Raw genomic sequence first — 19,538 nt, 5'->3', positions numbered from 1 at the left:
ACTCTGTGACCTAACCAAAACGCCACCCACTGCCACCCCAATTGCCCCCCATACCACCCAGCCAGTCACCCTTATTGAGTCTAGAAGTCCTGCCTATCCAAAACTAAAAAGCATGTGACGCACATTTCGCTTTAGCAAAGCTTGGAGCACCTGGATTTTTTTATTTACTTTGGTAAGCTTTTTTACAAGTTAAGGGTGATAGTTTGCCAAATATATACGTGAATTTTTGACGTGATATACGTGAATTGATCCCATACCTGTACTAGAATAAAAAACAGAACTTTGGCTCCAAACTGTACTTTTAAACTTTTAGTTTGACAGTTAAATTTAATTTAAAATTTTCTCATATTTTGACCTTTTTTTTGTCCTTATAATTGCCTTTTTTTATTAAACTGTTGGTGGATTTACTTTTTTTTTTTTTTATTAGGTACAGTTATATGATTGACAATGTGATCTTACTTATAACTGGAACACTGCACCAGCGATCCATCTCTGAATTAGTGCCCAAATGCCATCCTTTGGGGAGTTTTGAACAAATGGAAGCAGTCAACATCGCTCAGACACCAGCAGAACTCTACAATGCTATCCTCGTCGATACACCACTAGGTAATAAAATCTTTAATGGACTGGACCCGTAATCATAGTTCTTAAAGGAGAAGGAAAGGTAAAAACGAAGTAAACTTTATCAAAAAGGATGTAAATACAGCCATAAGCACTTACAGTAATGCTGCACTTATCAAAAGAAACACAGGATTTCTTGTCTCTTTTTTTTGTAAACACAGTGTTCCAATGTCTGACTTCCTCTCTCAGAAACATCCTTAATTCCCAGGGCCAGAGTCTGCACAGTTCTCTCCCCTCTCCTGCACCCCCCTCCCAGGAGAATGCTAAGAACTCCTTCCCCTGTCCCTTAGGAATGTGTAATCCGAGCTATACCGGCTTGACTGCAGGCAGGAAGCTACTTAAAATGGCAGCTGCTATCTTAAGCAAACGGAGAAAGCTTCTAAAGCTGTTTACTCAGGTATAGTAATGGTTTCTGTAGAATAAATTAAATATTATTCTAGGTGGCACTAATGTGGCAAATTTATTGGCAGTAAAATGCCAAAATTACTTTCCTTCTCCTTTAAAATGAATATGCAGACAGTATGCTGGATACTGTATACATTGTGTTTCATTTATTTTCCAATAAAGGACTATTGTCATGGGGATTATAGAAGATATTTTTCTTAGCTATTTGACCCTCAAAAACAAAAGGAATTCTGGGAATGAATTCCAAACTCTTAAAAAAAATCCCATTTACATGGGTTTATGCTATAGGCTACAGCTCACCCACTGGGCTTGAAGCTGAAGCCAGGATAATAGCTGATCAGATTCCCAACTACAGACCGGTTTCGCCTTTCTTGAGGCTCATCAGTGTAGTGCAGGGTTTTCTGGTCAGCTTAGGTAGAGTCACCATGTGGTTCTACAAACAAATAAATAAGGTTGAGGAGACTGCCTCATACAGACAAAAGCAAACAAAAGGAATTCTGGGATTAATTTTATAGTTTCTAAAGGTGGCCATACACGCTTCAATTGCAACCTTTCTTTGTTTCGTATGATAATATCGGTGCGTGTATGGGCCATCTTTAGACTCTTGGATGTACAATGTACAAAAGGAGTGGTTCATCTTTCAGTTAATCTTTAGTATGCTATAGAATGGCCAGTTCCTAGCAACTTTCCTTTTGGTCTTCATATTTTATTTTATTTTTTATAGTTTCTTAATTATTTGTCTTCTTCTTCTAACTCTTTGCAGCTTTCAAATGGGGGTCACTGACTTGACGGCAGCCAAAAAACTATTGCTCTGTGAGGCTACATACAATTGTATTGTTCAGAATTTTACTCTCTATAACATACTAAAAGTTAATTCAAACAAACCCTTTAAACCGTTTCAGGTTCAGATCTGGTCCTACAGTGTAATTAGACCCTGATTAATAGCCGTTTAATAGTCACTTTTGATTATTTGTTTAAATATTCTAAATCATACAAATGGGAACAACAGACTTACTCTAAAAATTTGTAGTGAGAATAAGGCAGAAACTGGAGGGCCATTAATAATTTTATTGGATAACTAATATAAGCCAAACATTTTAAATTTCATAATTTTAATTAGCTTTCTTTCCCATTAGAAAATACAAGAAATTCGTGGCCCCCGGCTGATTCCAGTTTCCAAGTTGATCTAAAATTTAAACCAAATGCTTAGGTGAAATGAGTTGGACTTTTGCTTGTGGTCTTATGATCTAAATTAATTATAAGGCTGATGTGCTTCATTTCTGCCCACACCAGCTTTCCATAATTAAAGACTACATTCAAGTATTGTTAATAACACTAATGATTGGTGTATCCACATCCTTTGAATTGCAATTTGCAAGTTTTTACATTCTCAGTATTTTTAATTTGAAATTATTGTTTTCCTCATTTGTACCTTTATTTTTGTGCCTAGCTGCATTTTTCCAGGACTGTATTTCTGAACAGGATCTTGATGAAATGAATATTGAAATCATAAGAAATACTCTTTACAAGGTATGCATAAAAGGTTTGCTTTAAAAAAAAAAAAAAAAAGAAATGTACTTAGATATACAGTACAAAATAATTGTATCTCCTATAAACAAAATAATAAATCTTGCATAGCTAGCAAAGTTTTTTAAGTTTTAAATAAAATTAAAACAAATCTTTTTTGGTAATTTCTTACTAAGCAATTTTTTTTAATCAAATCTATAGTATTATATAGTATCTATAGAATAGAAGTCATTTGTATCTTATTTTGTTACATTTTCTCTTTTTTAGGCCTACCTGGAATCCTTTTACAAGTTTTGTGATTCACTAGGTGGCACAACTGCAGATGCAATGTGTCCAATTTTAGAGGTAAAGTCAAATAATGGTTGTAAATCCTAGTTTTTTGAGATATCTGATGCTCCCTTGTGTTTACATGATTAACTTGTTTATTGATTGTGAATTATTATATATTAGGGTTAAATGCGGTAGGCTTCATTTTAGTTTTGGTTTTTTATTTTATGTCTTATTTAATTATGAAGTAAATTATTTAAATAATTTACTTAAAATATAAAAGACTGCTGGTTTACACATTGTATTAGTACTCACTCGCTGAATTTTTCAGAATAGTTTCTGGAACCTTCTGGACAGTTTTAAAATAAAAGCTTCACTTTAGGAAAGCTATACCCCTGGACACTGTATGTCATATATAAATAAAACCGTTTCATTCAAAATGTGTTTTTAGGTAGTTTATTTTATTGGATGACCCCATATTGAAACACTGCCGTTTTTAAAATTGCTTCCGAGTCTTTCCCTGTGGCTCATATGAGGAACTATGCTTACACTCCAAAGACAAACATACATGCTAGGTTACAGCCAATGAATAGAGGGAGCTGTGTCGTTTACTCCTGCACTTCTTTCTGTTACTGCTAGAATCTGCTTCTTTCTGTCAGGTGATAGGTAATTGACACAGAACATCACAGAATGGTGGCTTAAATGAAAGATTTAAAAGAGCAGCAAGATTCTTCAATAGGCTATTCATTAGCATATACAATATTCCTGTAAGTTTGTGTTCAGAACCTTTAGTTCACTATAATTCAAATTAACAGAGGTCCTCCTTTTTGTTTTACCTTTGATTCTAGTGGGTGGCATGGGAAGCTAGTAATGATAAAAGTACAAAAAAGCACCCAAAAAAAAACAGTGGGCCATTAATACGGAACAAAATAAATAAAATGTTATTAATTAAAAGAGCAGAAAGAACATATTTTATTATAAAATGAGTTTGAGGAGAAAAGGAAGACAACCCTATCAAGTTCCTTCAATTTACTTTTCTTTGAAGTGACTATGAAGATTTTCATTCATCCAGGTCATGGTATATCTAGTATAATAAATCTAAAGCAACTGGACTAAGTAATCATTGAAGACGTTTCACTACTCATCCGAGAAGCTTCTTCAGTTCAACTGACTGACTGGTATGGGAAGTCATTGTGATTGGATTAGTGGAAGAGTATGCTGAGGACTTCCCATACTAGTCAGTTGAACTGAAGAAGCTGCTCGGATAAGTAGTGAAACGTCTTCAATAATTACTTAAAGGAGAAAGAAAGGTAAAAACACGCAGCTCTCTGCTCTCTCCCCTCTCCTGCTCCCCCCTCCCTCAAGAATGCTAAGAACTCACTCCCCCCCCCCCCCTTAGGAATGTGGATCTGAGCCAATCAGCAGGAAGCGGACTCATAGGGGCTGATTTACTAACCCACGAATCCGACCCGAATTGGAAAAGTTCCGACTTGAAAACGAACATTTTGCGACTTTTTCGTATGTTTTGCGATTTTTTCGGATTCTGTACGAATTTTTCGTTACCAATACGATTTTTGCGTAAAACCGCGAGTTTTTCGTATCCATTACGAAAGTTGCGTAAAAAATTGTGCATTTTTCGTAGCGTTAAAACTTACGCGAAAAGTTGCGCATTTTTCGTAGCGTTAAAACTTAACGCTACGAAAAATGCGCAACTTTTCACGTAAGTTTTAACGCTACGAAAAATGCGCAACTTTTTACGCAACTTTCGTAATGGATAGGAAAACTCGCGTTTTTACGCAAAAATCGTATTGGTAACGAAAAATTCGTAAAGAATCCGAAAAAATCGCAAAACATACGAAAAAATCGCAAAATACCGATCATTACGAAAAAAACGCAATCGGACTCCATTTGACCCGTTCGTGGGTAAGTAAATCAGCCCCATAGTCTAACTGAGCATGTACACTTGGGGGCGTATTTATTATGCTGTGTAAAACTAATTCGCCGAAAATACGGAGTAAAAAGCTGTGTAAAATAAATGGAAAAGATCGCGAAGCCTGGCGGATTTTCTCGCCGTTTTTTACACAGCATAATAAATATGCCCCTTGGTCTCAGTGCAGGAGTGAGGTATTATGGAAACTTTCTTTACACAGCTCAGCGTTTTTTTCTTCCTGTTTGGCTTCTGATCATCTGAACAGGTGAAATATGGAGAGACTTGAGGGCACTATTGAGAGAACTGAATGTATGCCTGCAGTTTGAGATTAACTCTTTATTAGCCTTCCCTTCTCCTTTAACAAGTCCAGTTGCTTTAGATTTATTTATACTAGATATTTTCTTTGAAGTAATCTTGAGAGGTGTGTTTTTTCTTCTAATTACTTCTCCATACAAAATATTAGTACAATTTGTTATATTAATTCACTAGTACTTATTGCGCTAGTAGTATTGCACTAGTAGTATTGCACTAGTATTTATTATTACTACTGACTCTTCTTGCACCACCACCCCTTATTCCCTACAACCAATTGTCAACTTAGTGTTTAGTTGCCTCTCCCTACTTGCTTAGTGTCAGACTGGTTTTGTATGAAAGAGTGCGGAAACGTATTTCTTTTATTTGTCACCATTAAAGGAGACATTTTATATAAAGTTCATATTCAGTTATAATATTCATCCTCCTTCAAAATGTGAAATGATTAATTCACATTAATTAAGCTCACTAGCATGGCTGCCTGTCAAGCAAAGGATAGCTTACAAAATCCTTCTGCTGACATTCAAAGCCCTTCACTCCTCTGCTCCTCACTACATTTCTTCACTGGTCTCCCTACATGTTCCTGGTCGTCTCCTCCGCTCCTCTCAGAGCCTCCGTCTCTTTACACCATCCACACCCACTGTGTTCTCTCGTCTTAAACCTTTCTATCTCGCTGCTCCTTACCTCTGGAACTCTATCCCTGAATCCCTCCGTAGGGAAAACTCACCCACTCTCTTTAAGAAAAAACACAGCTGTTACCTTCTGGAGCACTAAGACATTATTCTGCCCAGTCCTGCGCTTAAGGGCAAATGCCCATACCTGATGCACTCTTACCTTCCAGTTTGTGCCTGTATGTTACCCAACCACTCAGATTGTAAGCTCTACGGGGCAGGGACTTCCTTCCTACTGTGTCTCATACCACATGGCACTTATATATATATATATATATATATATATATATATATATATATATATATATATATATATACATATATGTATTTATTTATTATATCACTCGTCCTCCCTGTGTGTAATTTTGTATTCTGTAAGACTGTACAGCGCTGCGTACCCTTGTGGCGCTTTATAAATAAAGTTATACATGCATGCATGCATGCATGCATGCATACATACATACAAATGATGCAGAAAGAAAGAGGTTTTGAAAGCATTTTACCTCCTAAAACTGCCATTATATGAGAGCTGCAGAGACAACCACTCAAGTCTGAAGCCAGAGCAAAATGAAACATGTGAGTGTCACCTTAGTCTCCCACAGGAAGTGGTCACAGCACTGACTGACAGGCTTTACTCAGCAGTAGCAGGGAAAACCCCTCCCTCCTTCTGTGTCTCTCTGCTTGTGCTGCTGCCAGGGGAGGGGGGAAAGGAGCGAGTAGCGTAGGAACAGACTGCCTGTGACATGCCTAAGCCCCGCCCACTCTATGCATATTCGCTTCACTTTAAGTAGCTATGAAAGCCGGTGGCCTCAGCCACATACTGAAGAGTCTAAACAGGAAGCTGGCATAAGGTCTGAGTAGAGCACAATTTTCAAGCAGTTTATGGACATATTTGAACCCAAAGGTATTAAAATAAAAGCACTTCTATTTTACAGTTTTTTACATGGTTTAGTGCATTGTAAAAATGTATGCTATATATCCCCCAGCAATTTGAACAATTATATATAATTTATTGGTAAGCACTACCTGCATATAAGGGGCAGGATTTAGAATAGCTTGCACATTGCTGTCTTGCTAAAGGTTGAAGTGAAGTATTAAAATAGCAGCAAATTATTTGTGTTTGAGTGGAGAGAAACAGGTCAGAAACAGAGGAAGATACATAAACATTTTAATTTTATATTGCCAGTTTGTGAGAGGAGATAAATACCATAAATATACCACAAGTTTGTAAACATGAGTTTTGTTCTCCTTTAAACTATCTGTGTTCTTAATGTTTAGCATGTGATCCAATCTACCAGCATGAGGAATCATTGTATTGAGTGCCCTAACCACTCTTTATATTTTTCCTCTAGTTTGAAGCTGACAGAAGAGCATTTATAATCACAATAAATTCATTTGGCACTGAGCTTTCAAAAGAAGACCGCGCCAAATTGTTTCCGCACTGTGGAAAACTTTATCCAGAGGGATTGGCCCAGCTAGCACGTGCTGATGACTATGAACAGGTCAAAACAGTAGCTGACTATTATCCAGTAAGTAAATATTATTTATTACTACATACTTTTGGTACAGGCATTTAAAAAAATATTAAATATTCTTATTGTAGCAGCCTCTCTGTTGCATCCTCTCTGGTTTAGTCATACTTGATGACACTCTAAAGAAAGGCACCATAGAAATACTTTATCAACATATATATTTAGTTGCTAGGATTGTTGGCCCTCTTAGCATCCAAAGTACTTACCAACTTCTGTAAACATTGTCCTTGTTCTCTGAAGTATTGATCTACTTACCGTATATACTCGAGTATAAGCCGAGTTTTCCAGCACTCAAAATGTGCTAAAAAAGGAATCCTCAGCTTATACTCGAGTCCTGCCGGCACATCCTTGTCCTTCCGGCACATCCATGTCCTGCCGGGGCCCCCACCCCCGCGCCACCCTGACGGCACATCCATGTCCTACCGGCACAACCCCCCACCCCCCCCCCACCCCCGCGGCGGCACATCCATGTCCTACCGGCAACACCCCCGCCCCCCGCGCCGCCCCAGCACTCACTTGTGATTCAATTATATCCTACGGGCCCCTTCAATGTCCTGCCGGCGCATCCGTGTCCTACCGGCACAACTGGGCCGCCCCAGCTCGCATGCATGTCGCGACACGAAGCTTGCAATCTAAGGTCCATATCTGGTTGCTAGGGCCTTGTTTACCTTAGCAACCAGAGAGTGGTTTGCAGAAGAGACTGGATGAGATGAGTCAGAAATATTTACTGTTTCCTAGTACACATGATCTTATCTTTCTTAAACTTGTGATTCTACATCACTCACCCCAAAAAGTATACAGAACTATATAAGAATTAAATAACAAATTTACACATCACAATTTCAATATGTATGTAAAATTAAATGAGATATTAACCTGTACAACCTTGCATATGGTTATCTTATGTTGGATGCGCCTCATTTTCCTGCCCATACCTTGTGTTTATTAATATGGTAGTCATGTAAGCACTTGTGAGTGTCTTTTATTAAATAATTTGATTATTGAAACGCAGTAGCGGCTGCATTTCCAACCCTAGGCTTGTACTTGAGTCAATAAGTTTTTCCAGTTTTCTTAGGTAAAATTAGGTACCCCGGCTTATACTCAGGTCAGCTTATACTCGAGTATATACGGTATTCAAAATGTCTTTCTGGTAATATTTGATAGCATTTTTTAAAAAGAAGGTTTTTTGGTGGGGAGATGTACATGTTTTATGACATCAGTTTTCACCAGGGTTTTTTTTAGAGTGTAGCATAACCTACATTGATTATCCTTCAGTTTGGACATAAAAGTACAATGTTTTTTAGAATAATAATTAAAAAACAACACTTGAACTTGAAGAAAAACTGATGTCATACTATATCTATATTTCTGGATCTGTACCTGAATATATAATATAATATTGCATGTATGTTATATGCAAATACATGCTATGACACTGACCTATGATGAGACACAGGTTTTCTTTATAGACAGTAGAATCTTTAATTAATTCAGCGTGTTTTAGCCTCAATTTGTGCTAAGATATTACAGCGGATACAAGTGTTTTATATTTCTTAGGTCAGGAATACAAACATATTTAATGAAGAGCACCTTTAATTTTTTATATGGAATATGTCACCCTAGGAAATAATTCCAAATTATTTTGTATTGTGTTTGTCAAGCAAAATAAACTTTACTTACACTATATAAATGATTTTAAATCTCGTGTCCTTCAATTTTGGAATTCACAATCACAGCAAGCAGGCAGGTGCCATTTTGTGGCACAATCATTACAGCAAGCTTTGTATAACCCCAACATCTTGTTTATGTGCGAGAATGGGGGACCTGATGCCCATGCACTGGCTACACAATTAGATGGTGAGGAGGAAGGGAGAAAGTGACTGCTGCCCCGCATCTATGCCTAAGGCATAAGGTTGGGGTAGTCAATATATGATTGACAGCTAGGATTTTTAAATGCCTTTATAATGGGTATGGTTGTGTCAATAAAAAAAGGTAATTTGGGTATCATGTTTAATTTGAAAATTACTTTGTTTAAACACTTTTTTTATGTCTGGGTGACAGGTCCCTTTTAAAGGACACCTGTCATCTAAAAATGTTTTCCCACTGTTGGAGTTGCAGGTTAAGAGAGTTTTTGCAAAGCTTACAATAGTAGTTTTTGCAAAAAAAAAAAAAAAAAAAAACCCTAAAGAATGCAATGTCCCTTGGTGTTGGCAGCCTTGTTGGGGCACACAAAGCACATAATGAGTGAGTGCCCAGCTTGCTCATTATGCAGATGCATGTGAGGTAGGATCATTCAACTCACCCTCCCATTCCTGGCCAAAATCTGGCCATGCTTATAAGTATTTGGTCCTTGTTATTATCCAGTTAATAGCCAGTGGGAAAAATTACTAAATCATTTCAATTTGGCCAAAAAGATGACAGTACAAATAGGTCAAATTGGTGATCACCAAAGGAGCAAATCTTGCTGTTAGTCTTATCACCTTCACCTGCTGCACTTCTATAAAAAAAAAAAAAACCTTTCAGAAAACAATTTGTAACAATTTTTGTTAATCTAAAAAAATATAAATGAAAATTTTTTGTGTGCTGAACATATTAATTATCAATTTATTGATGTGTGAATTTTTTTTTTTTTTTTTTTTTAGGAATACAAACTACTGTTTGAAGGTGCAGGTAATAACCCTGGTGATAAAACCCTAGAAGACAGGTTCTTTGAACATGAGGTAAGAACTATGTATGTACAGAGGAAAACAAGTCACCCTGCAAAACACAGCAATACTTCACCTAGTTTAGCCAACCCAAGCGTATCATATTTATCAAAATTCTGTCTTGGCAAATTATAGATATGGTCGGACAGAGATGAAGCTTTGTTAGCTTCTTTAACCATTTTGTGTGTTCAACTTATCTTCTCTCAGGACCATGGTATGTAAAGGAGTTGTGAGACCTTTGTCAAAACAGTTAATGTAAAATATAGGTTCACTGGTACACTATGCCCCTTTCTGGCTTTTCAATTGTTTGTTTGTTTGTTTGGGGTTTTTTTGTAACTTTTTTTGTAACATTTTTATTGACGTATTTACAGACAAAAAAACATTGCATTAAATATAAAATGCAATATTGAATAATATCAAAGCTTATGACATGGCAATTTTGCTTGAAGGGGTTGTTCACCTTCATATAAATGCAATTATCAGGGCAGATTAGGTCATTTTAAGTAAAATTGTAGTGTCTATCTTTAATAAAAATTCTATAGTTTCTGAGAAAATTACCTGTGCAATTAGCATTTCTTCCTAGAGCAGAAGTTAGTAGAGACACGAGGGGAGTGGGTCGCCGGCCCCTCTCTACATGGGGATGTCTCAGCACTTTGACACTCTGCATAACGCTTAGTACTGGCAAGCAGGAGGTTAAAAATCTACTGCGCATGCTCACTCCTTTTCTGCTATTTGCATGCCCTCCTCTGATTTGTTCATTAAGTTATAAAGAAGTAAAAGACACTGCTAGCTTCCCTAAGGTTCAGGACGCTGCTGCTGCTTCTTTGAGGGAGGGGGAGCACATTGTTTCAATGAGTGCCTTTTTAATTTAAATGATCAGATAGATCTAGCAGGGTCATGTCTCTTGGCACAAATGCTGGGAGAGGGAGGGGGGAATGTGTTTGTTTTAATGAGCTGCTCTCCAGCAAACGATCAGATACACATGCTGGGGGGGGGGGGGGGGGGGGGGAAGAGTGTTTGTGTCAGTGAGCCGCTCTCTCCTGCAAACGATCAAATACAAATGATAGGAGGGGGAGCATAGTAAGGGAAAAGCAGAATCTCGGGTGTCAGGACACTCACTGCATGAAGGATAAACAATCCCCCCTTGAAGACTTTCTGTGGTGCCTCTTGAAGAATTGCAGCTAAAATAGTAGGTTTTAAATTGTATATTTTGCTAAATAGAGGCATCATCTGTGTGAAACATAAATTAGCAGGCTTAGAGGAACATTATAATTTTAGGAAACAACAAAAAAAAGGTGAACAACCCCTTTAATTGTATGTTGTGGTTACTGTTTGCATTGACCATTATTATTTAAGTAGCCACAAAAAAGGAGGAAAAAGATGTAGTGATTATGTTCAAACTAATAAAGAAAAAAACAAGGCAGTAACACAACATGGTAAGTTCACAAAGGAGGTGCAGTTGCATTTGAGAGATTGTTAGCAGACAGTATCTGAGAATAATAGGTGGTATACAGGCTGTGGGCATGTTGCCCTTAAGAGGGTGCAGATGCCAGCCCCCGCAAATCCCTTGATGGCCATACCTCTAAATAGTTAGCTGTAGTGTTTTGAATGGTTGCAATTCCAGACTCAAAAATTCGATTAGTATTCACTCTATTAATTATGGGAGTTATAGTGGGCGGTAAGGGGTTTTTGCAATTAGCCACAATGGGCAAATGGGTGGCAGTCAGGACTTGGTTAACCAGAGCCTGACCGCTTTTACTTCACTTTTGGTAGAGGCTTACCTAAAATAAAGATGGGCATGTCAAGTGGGATTTGTTTCATCAACAGTTGGCTTAATAGTCCTGCAACTTCAGTCCGTAAAGGTTGAATACTCTGGCATTTCCAGAAAATGTGTGGAAGTGTACTACTTGCTCCACAGTTTCTCAAGCATAAAGGGGAATGCTGTGGGAAAAGTTTGTGTAATCTGTCTGGGTTATAGAACCAGAAAGTCAACACTTTGTATATTTGCTCTTTCTGTCTGGTACATTATACCACTTTCCTAAAATTGTCCCAAATATGCAACCAATCATCCATAAGCAGAGGCTGAGGGAGAATTTTGTCCCGTTTTTCCATATAGCTTAGTCTAAGTTGTAGAAAGTCTAATGGAGGGGTGAGTATGTTGTGGATTTTTTATATGAGCCCTGTTTGGGGTTGACCTTTCAGTGCCAAGTTTTAAATGCAGTAGGGGGGGTTTGACTTTGCATAGTTGATATACAGATCTAAAAAATGGTGGAACCATTTAATATTTGTCTGTGGTTGATTCTCTTGTATCATTTGAAATGGATGGTATTTGACTGTGGGTTTAATAAGACCGGACAGTAAACAATTGAGACTTAGTCCACCTGGAGTAAAATGATGGATTGGTTCCTGGTTGGAATTTTGGGTTATGCAGATAAAGTGGTATCAGAGTGACCCTTGAATACAATATATGATTGCGTTTGGTTTTTGACCATATTGAGAGCGTGAGTCGAGTAGCTGAACGCATAGAAAGATGATTCCGAGTAGTGGGTGCTTGAGACCATGGCAATTTTTGAGCATGCTTTTTTCAATATGACCCCAGATTGTATGGGAGGACCAATGAGACCAGGCTAGGAGCTGTCTCAGTTGTGTTGCCTCATATTATTTTTATATGTTAGGTGTACCCAAACCACCTCGTCTGACTGCCGTCATCATTACTGATTTAGAAATGTGGTGCTGATGGTGGTTCCAAATAAAATTATGGAATAATGCCTGTGTTGCTTTTAGTATGCTAGGGGATATATTAACTGGCAGAGTCTCTTTTAAAATATCTTTTAATAGATAAAGATATTTAGTTAATATGCTCATTTTTATTGCTGCAATTGTTCCTAGCCACGAGATAGTATACTTTTTTTGTAGTAATGTTTTCGTGTTCTGTATTAGAGGCTTTAAATTATAGTGGTATAGTTTGCAGAAATTTGAGTTCCCAGATATGGTATAGCAGGGGTGCCCAGACCTTTTGACGCGGAGATCGAATTTGGCTCCTCCCCGCGTACATACACGACGCAGTGTATGTGCACTAACTGAAAAGCCCCCCCCCCTCCTGCTCCGATCATTTAGCCAGCATGTCTGAAAAGCACAAGCCAGTCCCTCGCCGCCCCCGCCCCTCGCTGCATCCTCTTCTGCGTCACCATAGCAACCAGACACTAGGGGGAGTGCTCCTGATGTGTGCGCATGTGCAAGCTAAAGATCTGGTCGTAGTGTCTGTGCAGGAGCGTTGCGTTATGGGAATCTTCTCTACCCAGCTCAGCGTTTTTTCTTCCTGTTTGGCTTCTGATCTTCTGAACAGGTGAAATATGGGGAGACTTAAGGGCACTATTGAGAGAACTGAAGGTATGCCTGCAGCTTGAGATTAACTCTTTACTAGCCTTTCCTTCTCCTTTAAACCCTGAAAAATATTAATGTACGTTTATAAAAGTTTACATAATTTGTTTCAGCTGTAGTGGTCACATTGTTTACATCAGCGCTTTACCTTACCAGGTCTTTGCACTCTCCCACAGTCAGTCATCACTGTTTCATCAGCCCTGATTAAATAGGTGTAACTGCTTGGCACAAATTAGTAAGAGAGCTTCCATAAAATATAGGAAAAGGGGACAGTCCTATTGGTACAGTATGTGCAGTTCACAACTGTTACACTACTTTCCACTTACTGTGATCACAGTATTCCAGGTTAATAGCTTCAGTCTCCAGCAGGAATTTAGCACCATCCACCTTCTTTAGAAATGAATGTAGTTCCTTATACTTTTTATTGTTCAGGGCAACATTTCTATATAGACATGTAATGAAGTTCTTGTATGTAAGACTGCACAGCTGCCAGTAGTCATAACTGCTGGCCTTTGAACACTATGAGAATATAAATAAAGGAAATAACCAGATCAATTCAGTCTTTCCAATTATCCATTTATTAAAAATACTGTATTAAGAGCATGTATGCGATTTTTGTGATCGAAGATTCATTCTATCCATTTTAAAGGTCAATATAAGTATGGTCACTAACCAGGTTTAGCCCACAGACTTTGTATAATTTGTTGGTTTGGTTTTCAGTACAAAAGTGAGGTTCTACAATGGCTAGATAATTTGTAAATCAGACTTATTAATGCCTGTGGTGCTGCTTCAATTATTGTTTCAGTTCAATAGCTTAGGAGTTCAGGCATGAGAGCTACCAGTGTATTATTTTTCTTTGATGCCCCATTCAGTCATTCAGTTTAAATAGGGGGTAATAACCTTTGCTCTGCAGAGTTTTCCTTTAAGCAACATGATTGCTTCGGTGAAAGTCCGGTATCTTTGTACTCAAATAAAATATCATTTCTCAAGCCAAAGGGCATGTCATCTTGCCAAGATTTTAGTGGTTTGGGAACTGGCTTTAGCCAGTGTACTGATACTGAGGCATTCAGCTAATTAAGAACTTGAGCAAACCCAGCATTGTTGAATAAAACATTTACAGGTTGTTATAATCCTGGAACATGTGACACACTGTTTAATCTAAATTGTTGTGTATTACGTGACAAAAGTCAAGATACAGAGGTAAGTTGTGTGATGCATAAAACATGAAATGCCGAGGAATATATATTTAGCCTAGAAAATGTTTGGCATGAGAGGAATCAAATCGCCTTACTTTTGTATCCTGATATGACCCCTGCGTAGTGGGGGTTTGCTGACAGTGTTCAATGTTTCAAGGAAAAACCACTTCCTCTGTTTGTCGCATCCATGGCTGTTAATATTGATAAAAGGCTCTTACCCATTTTTGATAATCTGGTGAGCGCTCTGGCCTGTTTTCTTGAATCTTGGATTACATTGACTCCCTGCCATGTGTGTGGGGAATGGTTTAGCACCATGGTAATTATTGATACTGAGGTGACCAAATGTAGCAAGGACTTTTTTCCTGACTGCAATGCCAATACATTTTCTAAAAAATTAAATAGACAGCTGCTTATATATTTCTTTTTTGATTTAGATTATGTACTGTCACCTCCTCCATAGATGTATGTACCTGTAGGGAGGTGCAGTGTTTAATTGCAAGGAGATGAGTGCAAGAACAAGAAAATAAAGTATGATATTAATGCTGCAGTTCAGTGTAGAAAATAAAATTAGGTAAATAGGCTGTGCAAAAAAAAAAAAAAAAAACATTTTTAAAAGCCTGAAGTAAATAGATAATAATAGCCAGAACACAACTTTCTTCTTTGCAGCTCTCTAACCTGTTTGTCAGTCAGCGACTTGAAGGGATGTGGGGAGGCCATATGGGATATAACTGTTCAGTTAGTTTGATCCTGAGCACACACTGACCGTTTCAGTAGACCACTTTATTGCAGCGTACATTCAGGCCCTGCCACATAAGGTGTAGCAGTTAATTTTACCAATTCACTGTAAAAGTCTTGGCTGACAACAAACTGTTGTATCCAGAGACAATTTGTAACTAGACATTCATTTGCAACAATGCCATATGGCCATCAGATATTTTTGAGGTGTTGAGTGTTGGGATTCTGTGTAGAGGTCTGGGGTGGATGGAGCTGAAGCAGTAAGGAAATAATGAGAGGATGTATTGTCACTTTTGTTGTAGTTTATCTGCTTACTGTCCTGATAAGTACTACAATGTATTTTGATTCTTGCTTTTACCAAAAAAAATATTGATGTGATGCTTGTTTTTTCTTTTCAGGTAAAGTTAAATAAATTAGCTTTCCTAAACCAGTTCCACTTTGGAGTTTTCTATGCATTTGTAAAGCTGAAGGAACAAGAATGCAGGAACATTGTGTGGATTGCAGAATGCATCGCTCAGAGACATCGGGCCAAGATTGACAACTACATCCCTATCTTCTAAAGTCACATTCCAACCTACTTTCCTGTATATTTTCCACAGGCACTGCAATACCTCCTTCACTTTACTTTCCATATCATAGGCAGGGGAGACAAACCATTTTAAATGTGCAGTGAAGTTTAATTACCCTCTGCTTTTTTTTGTAGTTACCTCAAAGAACCACAGGAGATTTTATTTAATATGTGCAATGCCAGTGGCCCTTTTTCCTTCTTCACATGAGGTGTGATGCATGTTATGCATATATGACAAATATACTATGGTTAGATTCAAATTCTTTAATATAAGGGGTATACGTAAATTGAGACTTATCTGTTAAGGCTGATGCACACAGACAATTTTCTCTTTACCCTCTGTTTTTAGATTAAGGTAGAGGCAGTAAGTACAAGCAGACTGCTAGTGCAAGCACATACAGGTCAACAGACATTGTCATGTGTTTTTGCCATGCCAGTGCTTTTGTCACAGGTCACAGGTCTTGCATCTTGGCAGGAGATAATGTGCAAGCTGGCACTGAGAAAGCTTCTATTTACTCAAGGTCTTACAAGGAAATTAATTTGTGGCCAACCCATTAACTGAATTTTACAACAGAATGTATAATGATTTTTAACTTAAAGGAACAGTAAGGGTGAAGACACATGGAGCTACTTAGTAGCAGCTAACACCAGGAAATAAAAATGTTTTAAAGTAAAGTGCGCTGGTAAAAGTTGGGTGTTTTCTTCAGAAACAGTACTGTAGTTTACATAAACAAAGTTTCTGGGTAGCCATGGAGGCAGCCATTCAAGCTTGAAAAAAAGGAGAAAAGGCACAGGCCACATACAGATAAGTTCTATATAACATAATTGGAGTCTACACATAACATAGTGTAACATAGTTATATATACATCTGATGTATAACTTCAGCCTTTTTTCAAATTGAATGGCTGCCCCCAGGCTACACAGCAGCTTTGTTTATATAAACTATAGTATTGTTTCTGAAGCAAACACACAACTTTTACCAGTGCAGGGCAATAGTGCATAATATAGTAATTATTTTGATAAACTTAAATTTTTTGGTTTTACTGTTCCTTTAAGCTTGTGACCTATGCCGTAAATATATTATTCCCATGAAAGGTATAGATTGCCACCAGTATGATAGACTTTCTAAGGCATCTTTGTGAACCGCCTAGAAATAGGTGTAATGTATTTGTTTTATGTGGTAACTTTGTCACTGTATGAATTGAATTGTTTACATGAATAACTCCCCCCCCCCCCCCCCCCCCCCCCCAATATCTTCAGATGGCTAGCTATTCAGTAGTTGGAGGAAGGTTCAACCTTATCCAGTTGGAGGGTGAAATGGTCATTTCCAAGCATCAGAAACTTCACAAACTTCATGATCTGATAATCCAGACAAGTAGCCAAGCTTTCACCTTCATGTCTGCCCTGTAATTCTGATGTGATGAAACATAATATATTATTTTATTCAGGTGAACTCATGACTTTATGTGATTTCGCCTCAAATTTAAATATCCAAATTTGCTCTCAGGTTCAGTATTTAGGCTGATGGCAGACGAGGAGTAGGGCGGATATTTTTGGCAAGCGGAAAAGCGCTTGCGGTTTTATGCGTATTTTGGCTACATGTGCCTGAACCCGAGCGCATTCCATTCATTTGGGTGCAGGCACATGTAGGAGGTGTAGGGCGGTATTTTCAGCAAGCGCTTTTCCGCTTGCCGAAAATATCCACCCTATGCCTCGTCTGCCATCAGCCTTAGACAAATCCATAGATTGTGAATACAGGGCATTCCCTAGTTACTAATACTTTCCTAACTGTCATGAATATGTATCACACAGTGAAGACAAATCTGAACAGTTTGCCACTTACTGGAGTTTTTGTCTGGGTGTAGGAATTATTGTTCTTACAAGGGCTACTTTAGTTATCCTGTCCATCAGTGCTCCTTAGTACTACTATGTATATATATATATATATATATATATATATATTATTGAGCTAGCCTTTAGGCGGAGCACATGGCTTTCCAGACACACAGGCTCCCTTCCAGTTCTCTGGCAATTTCATGAAATGCACCATAAAAACCTACTGTTTTTTTTTTATTTATGGTGCAACAGCTCACTTAGAGATGTTACATCGTAGAAGTTGCATCATTAATCTTTACCATATGACAGTATGGTGTATAAACCTTTAATCACTATGCCTAAATGTAACATCTATGCGATCTGATCACAAACTTTATCTCTGCGCTGGTGCTCCTGTTAGGGAAAAAACATGCAAAACCAGGGAAAGATGTAATACAGCTTGTGCCCCATCTTGCTTTTCAGACATGAGCGTTTGTGCAGTAGAGTAAAAAACTGCATTTTACTGCACATATCTGAATTTGAGTCTGCCAGCGAATGACTGGGACAGGTAAAATGGCACTACAGCACTGCTTTACTTTTTTGGTACCCTTTTGGGTCATTATAGGGACAGCAGGTTTTACATAATTCTAAGGTTTAAGAAAAAAAAAGCGCATTTTAAGGGAATGATTCGCTTATCAGCACCCATTAAAAGAAACCTAAATCGTATGTTTTAATTTTATTTTGCGCATTATAACTGTCATTAAGCAATGATGTAATGCTTCATGCATACAGTATACAGTAGATTCCAGCATAGTCCCAATTAATCACATGAGAGTGTTTCCCCTGTATGATGTGAAGACAAGAACATTTCGTTTGATGTGGAAATCCATTGCCCTTCTTGTCATTTTGGTTAATTTTCAGAATTGTGGCATTGAGTGGTATTTTTATATTTTCTGATTTTCAGTGTTAAAGAATATAACTGTTATTCTGGAAAAGAAGATCACCATATTATCCTTATATGTGCAATGTTAAAAACGATATTTAAAGATAAATCCTATTTCACTGAATGCATTCTCTTAAAATCTTATATATGTAAAAATGTGGTAATATAATAAAATGTTTTACAGCGTTCTCTGACATTGTGAACTATGATATTTATTGTGCTCTGTTACTGTCTGTAAACTGTTTCTGTACCCCTTCTGTGGTTCAGCCCAGCGGTTTTGTATGTCCCATTTTCCCTACAAAGTGTTTGTTAAACGGGGTCTGTAATTGCCATTAGGTCAGTGGCACCTTGATGCTTACATGTAATGGGGCCCTTTTTATGAGGAGCCAGTTAACCTGCTTGTATGTGTTTCAAGTGTTGGTGGAAACCAGAGTACCTGGAAGAACTGCAGAACTCCTTGCTGATAGTACCTAAGCCAGAATTGATCTCAGGAAACTATGCAGGCCAATGAATTTCATTATAAGGATGTGGCAAACTGGCAATCTGGGCAGTTTAGTGGCAGATGAGATTAAGGAGCAGATCTCCTTATAAACTCGACTTGGTATTTTTTAGAATAAAACCAAATCATTCTTCATTCATTCACAATCATTTACGATAATGTTGGTAGGGTTGAACAAAACTATCAAGTTTATTGTCTGAAAATGCAACAAATTTAAATGGTTGTTCATTTCCATGAATCCTCTTTATTTTTCCAAAAAATAATTGCACCAGCAGTCATTTTAGGAGCATTGGCACTCATTCTTGGAACACAATAATGTGTTTAAGTTTCACTTGAAACTGGGTGAAATGGAAAACAGTGGTGTGGTCAACTTTCCCTTGAAAACGTGTGAAATTAAAACCAATGATGGAATTAATTTTGCCTTGAAAGT

The 19,538-nt window shown here is 37.7% G+C and overlaps 1 protein-coding gene across 1 annotated transcript in view; it reads left to right on the top strand.

Annotated features, from left to right (window-relative positions):
* Positions 1-18,797, top strand: part of atp6v0d1 (ATPase, H+ transporting, lysosomal 38kDa, V0 subunit d1) — a 57,171-nt gene extending 38,374 nt beyond the window's left edge. Inside the window, 6 exon segments of the mRNA NM_001017310.3 lie at positions 428-606; positions 2,477-2,556; positions 2,821-2,898; positions 7,086-7,262; positions 9,908-9,985; positions 15,681-18,797. Of these exon segments, the coding sequence (NP_001017310.1) occupies positions 428-606; positions 2,477-2,556; positions 2,821-2,898; positions 7,086-7,262; positions 9,908-9,985; positions 15,681-15,842 (754 nt within the window). The 3' untranslated portion in view covers positions 15,843-18,797.
* Positions 18,798-19,538: the final 741 nt, after the last annotated feature.

This window comes from Xenopus tropicalis, chromosome 4 (assembly GCF_000004195.4).
Source record: "Xenopus tropicalis strain Nigerian chromosome 4, UCB_Xtro_10.0, whole genome shotgun sequence".
Classification (NCBI taxonomy): Eukaryota; Metazoa; Chordata; class Amphibia; order Anura; family Pipidae; genus Xenopus; species Xenopus tropicalis.
Note: the sequence above shows the minus strand (reverse complement) of the source record. Positions and strands in the feature narration are given on the sequence as shown.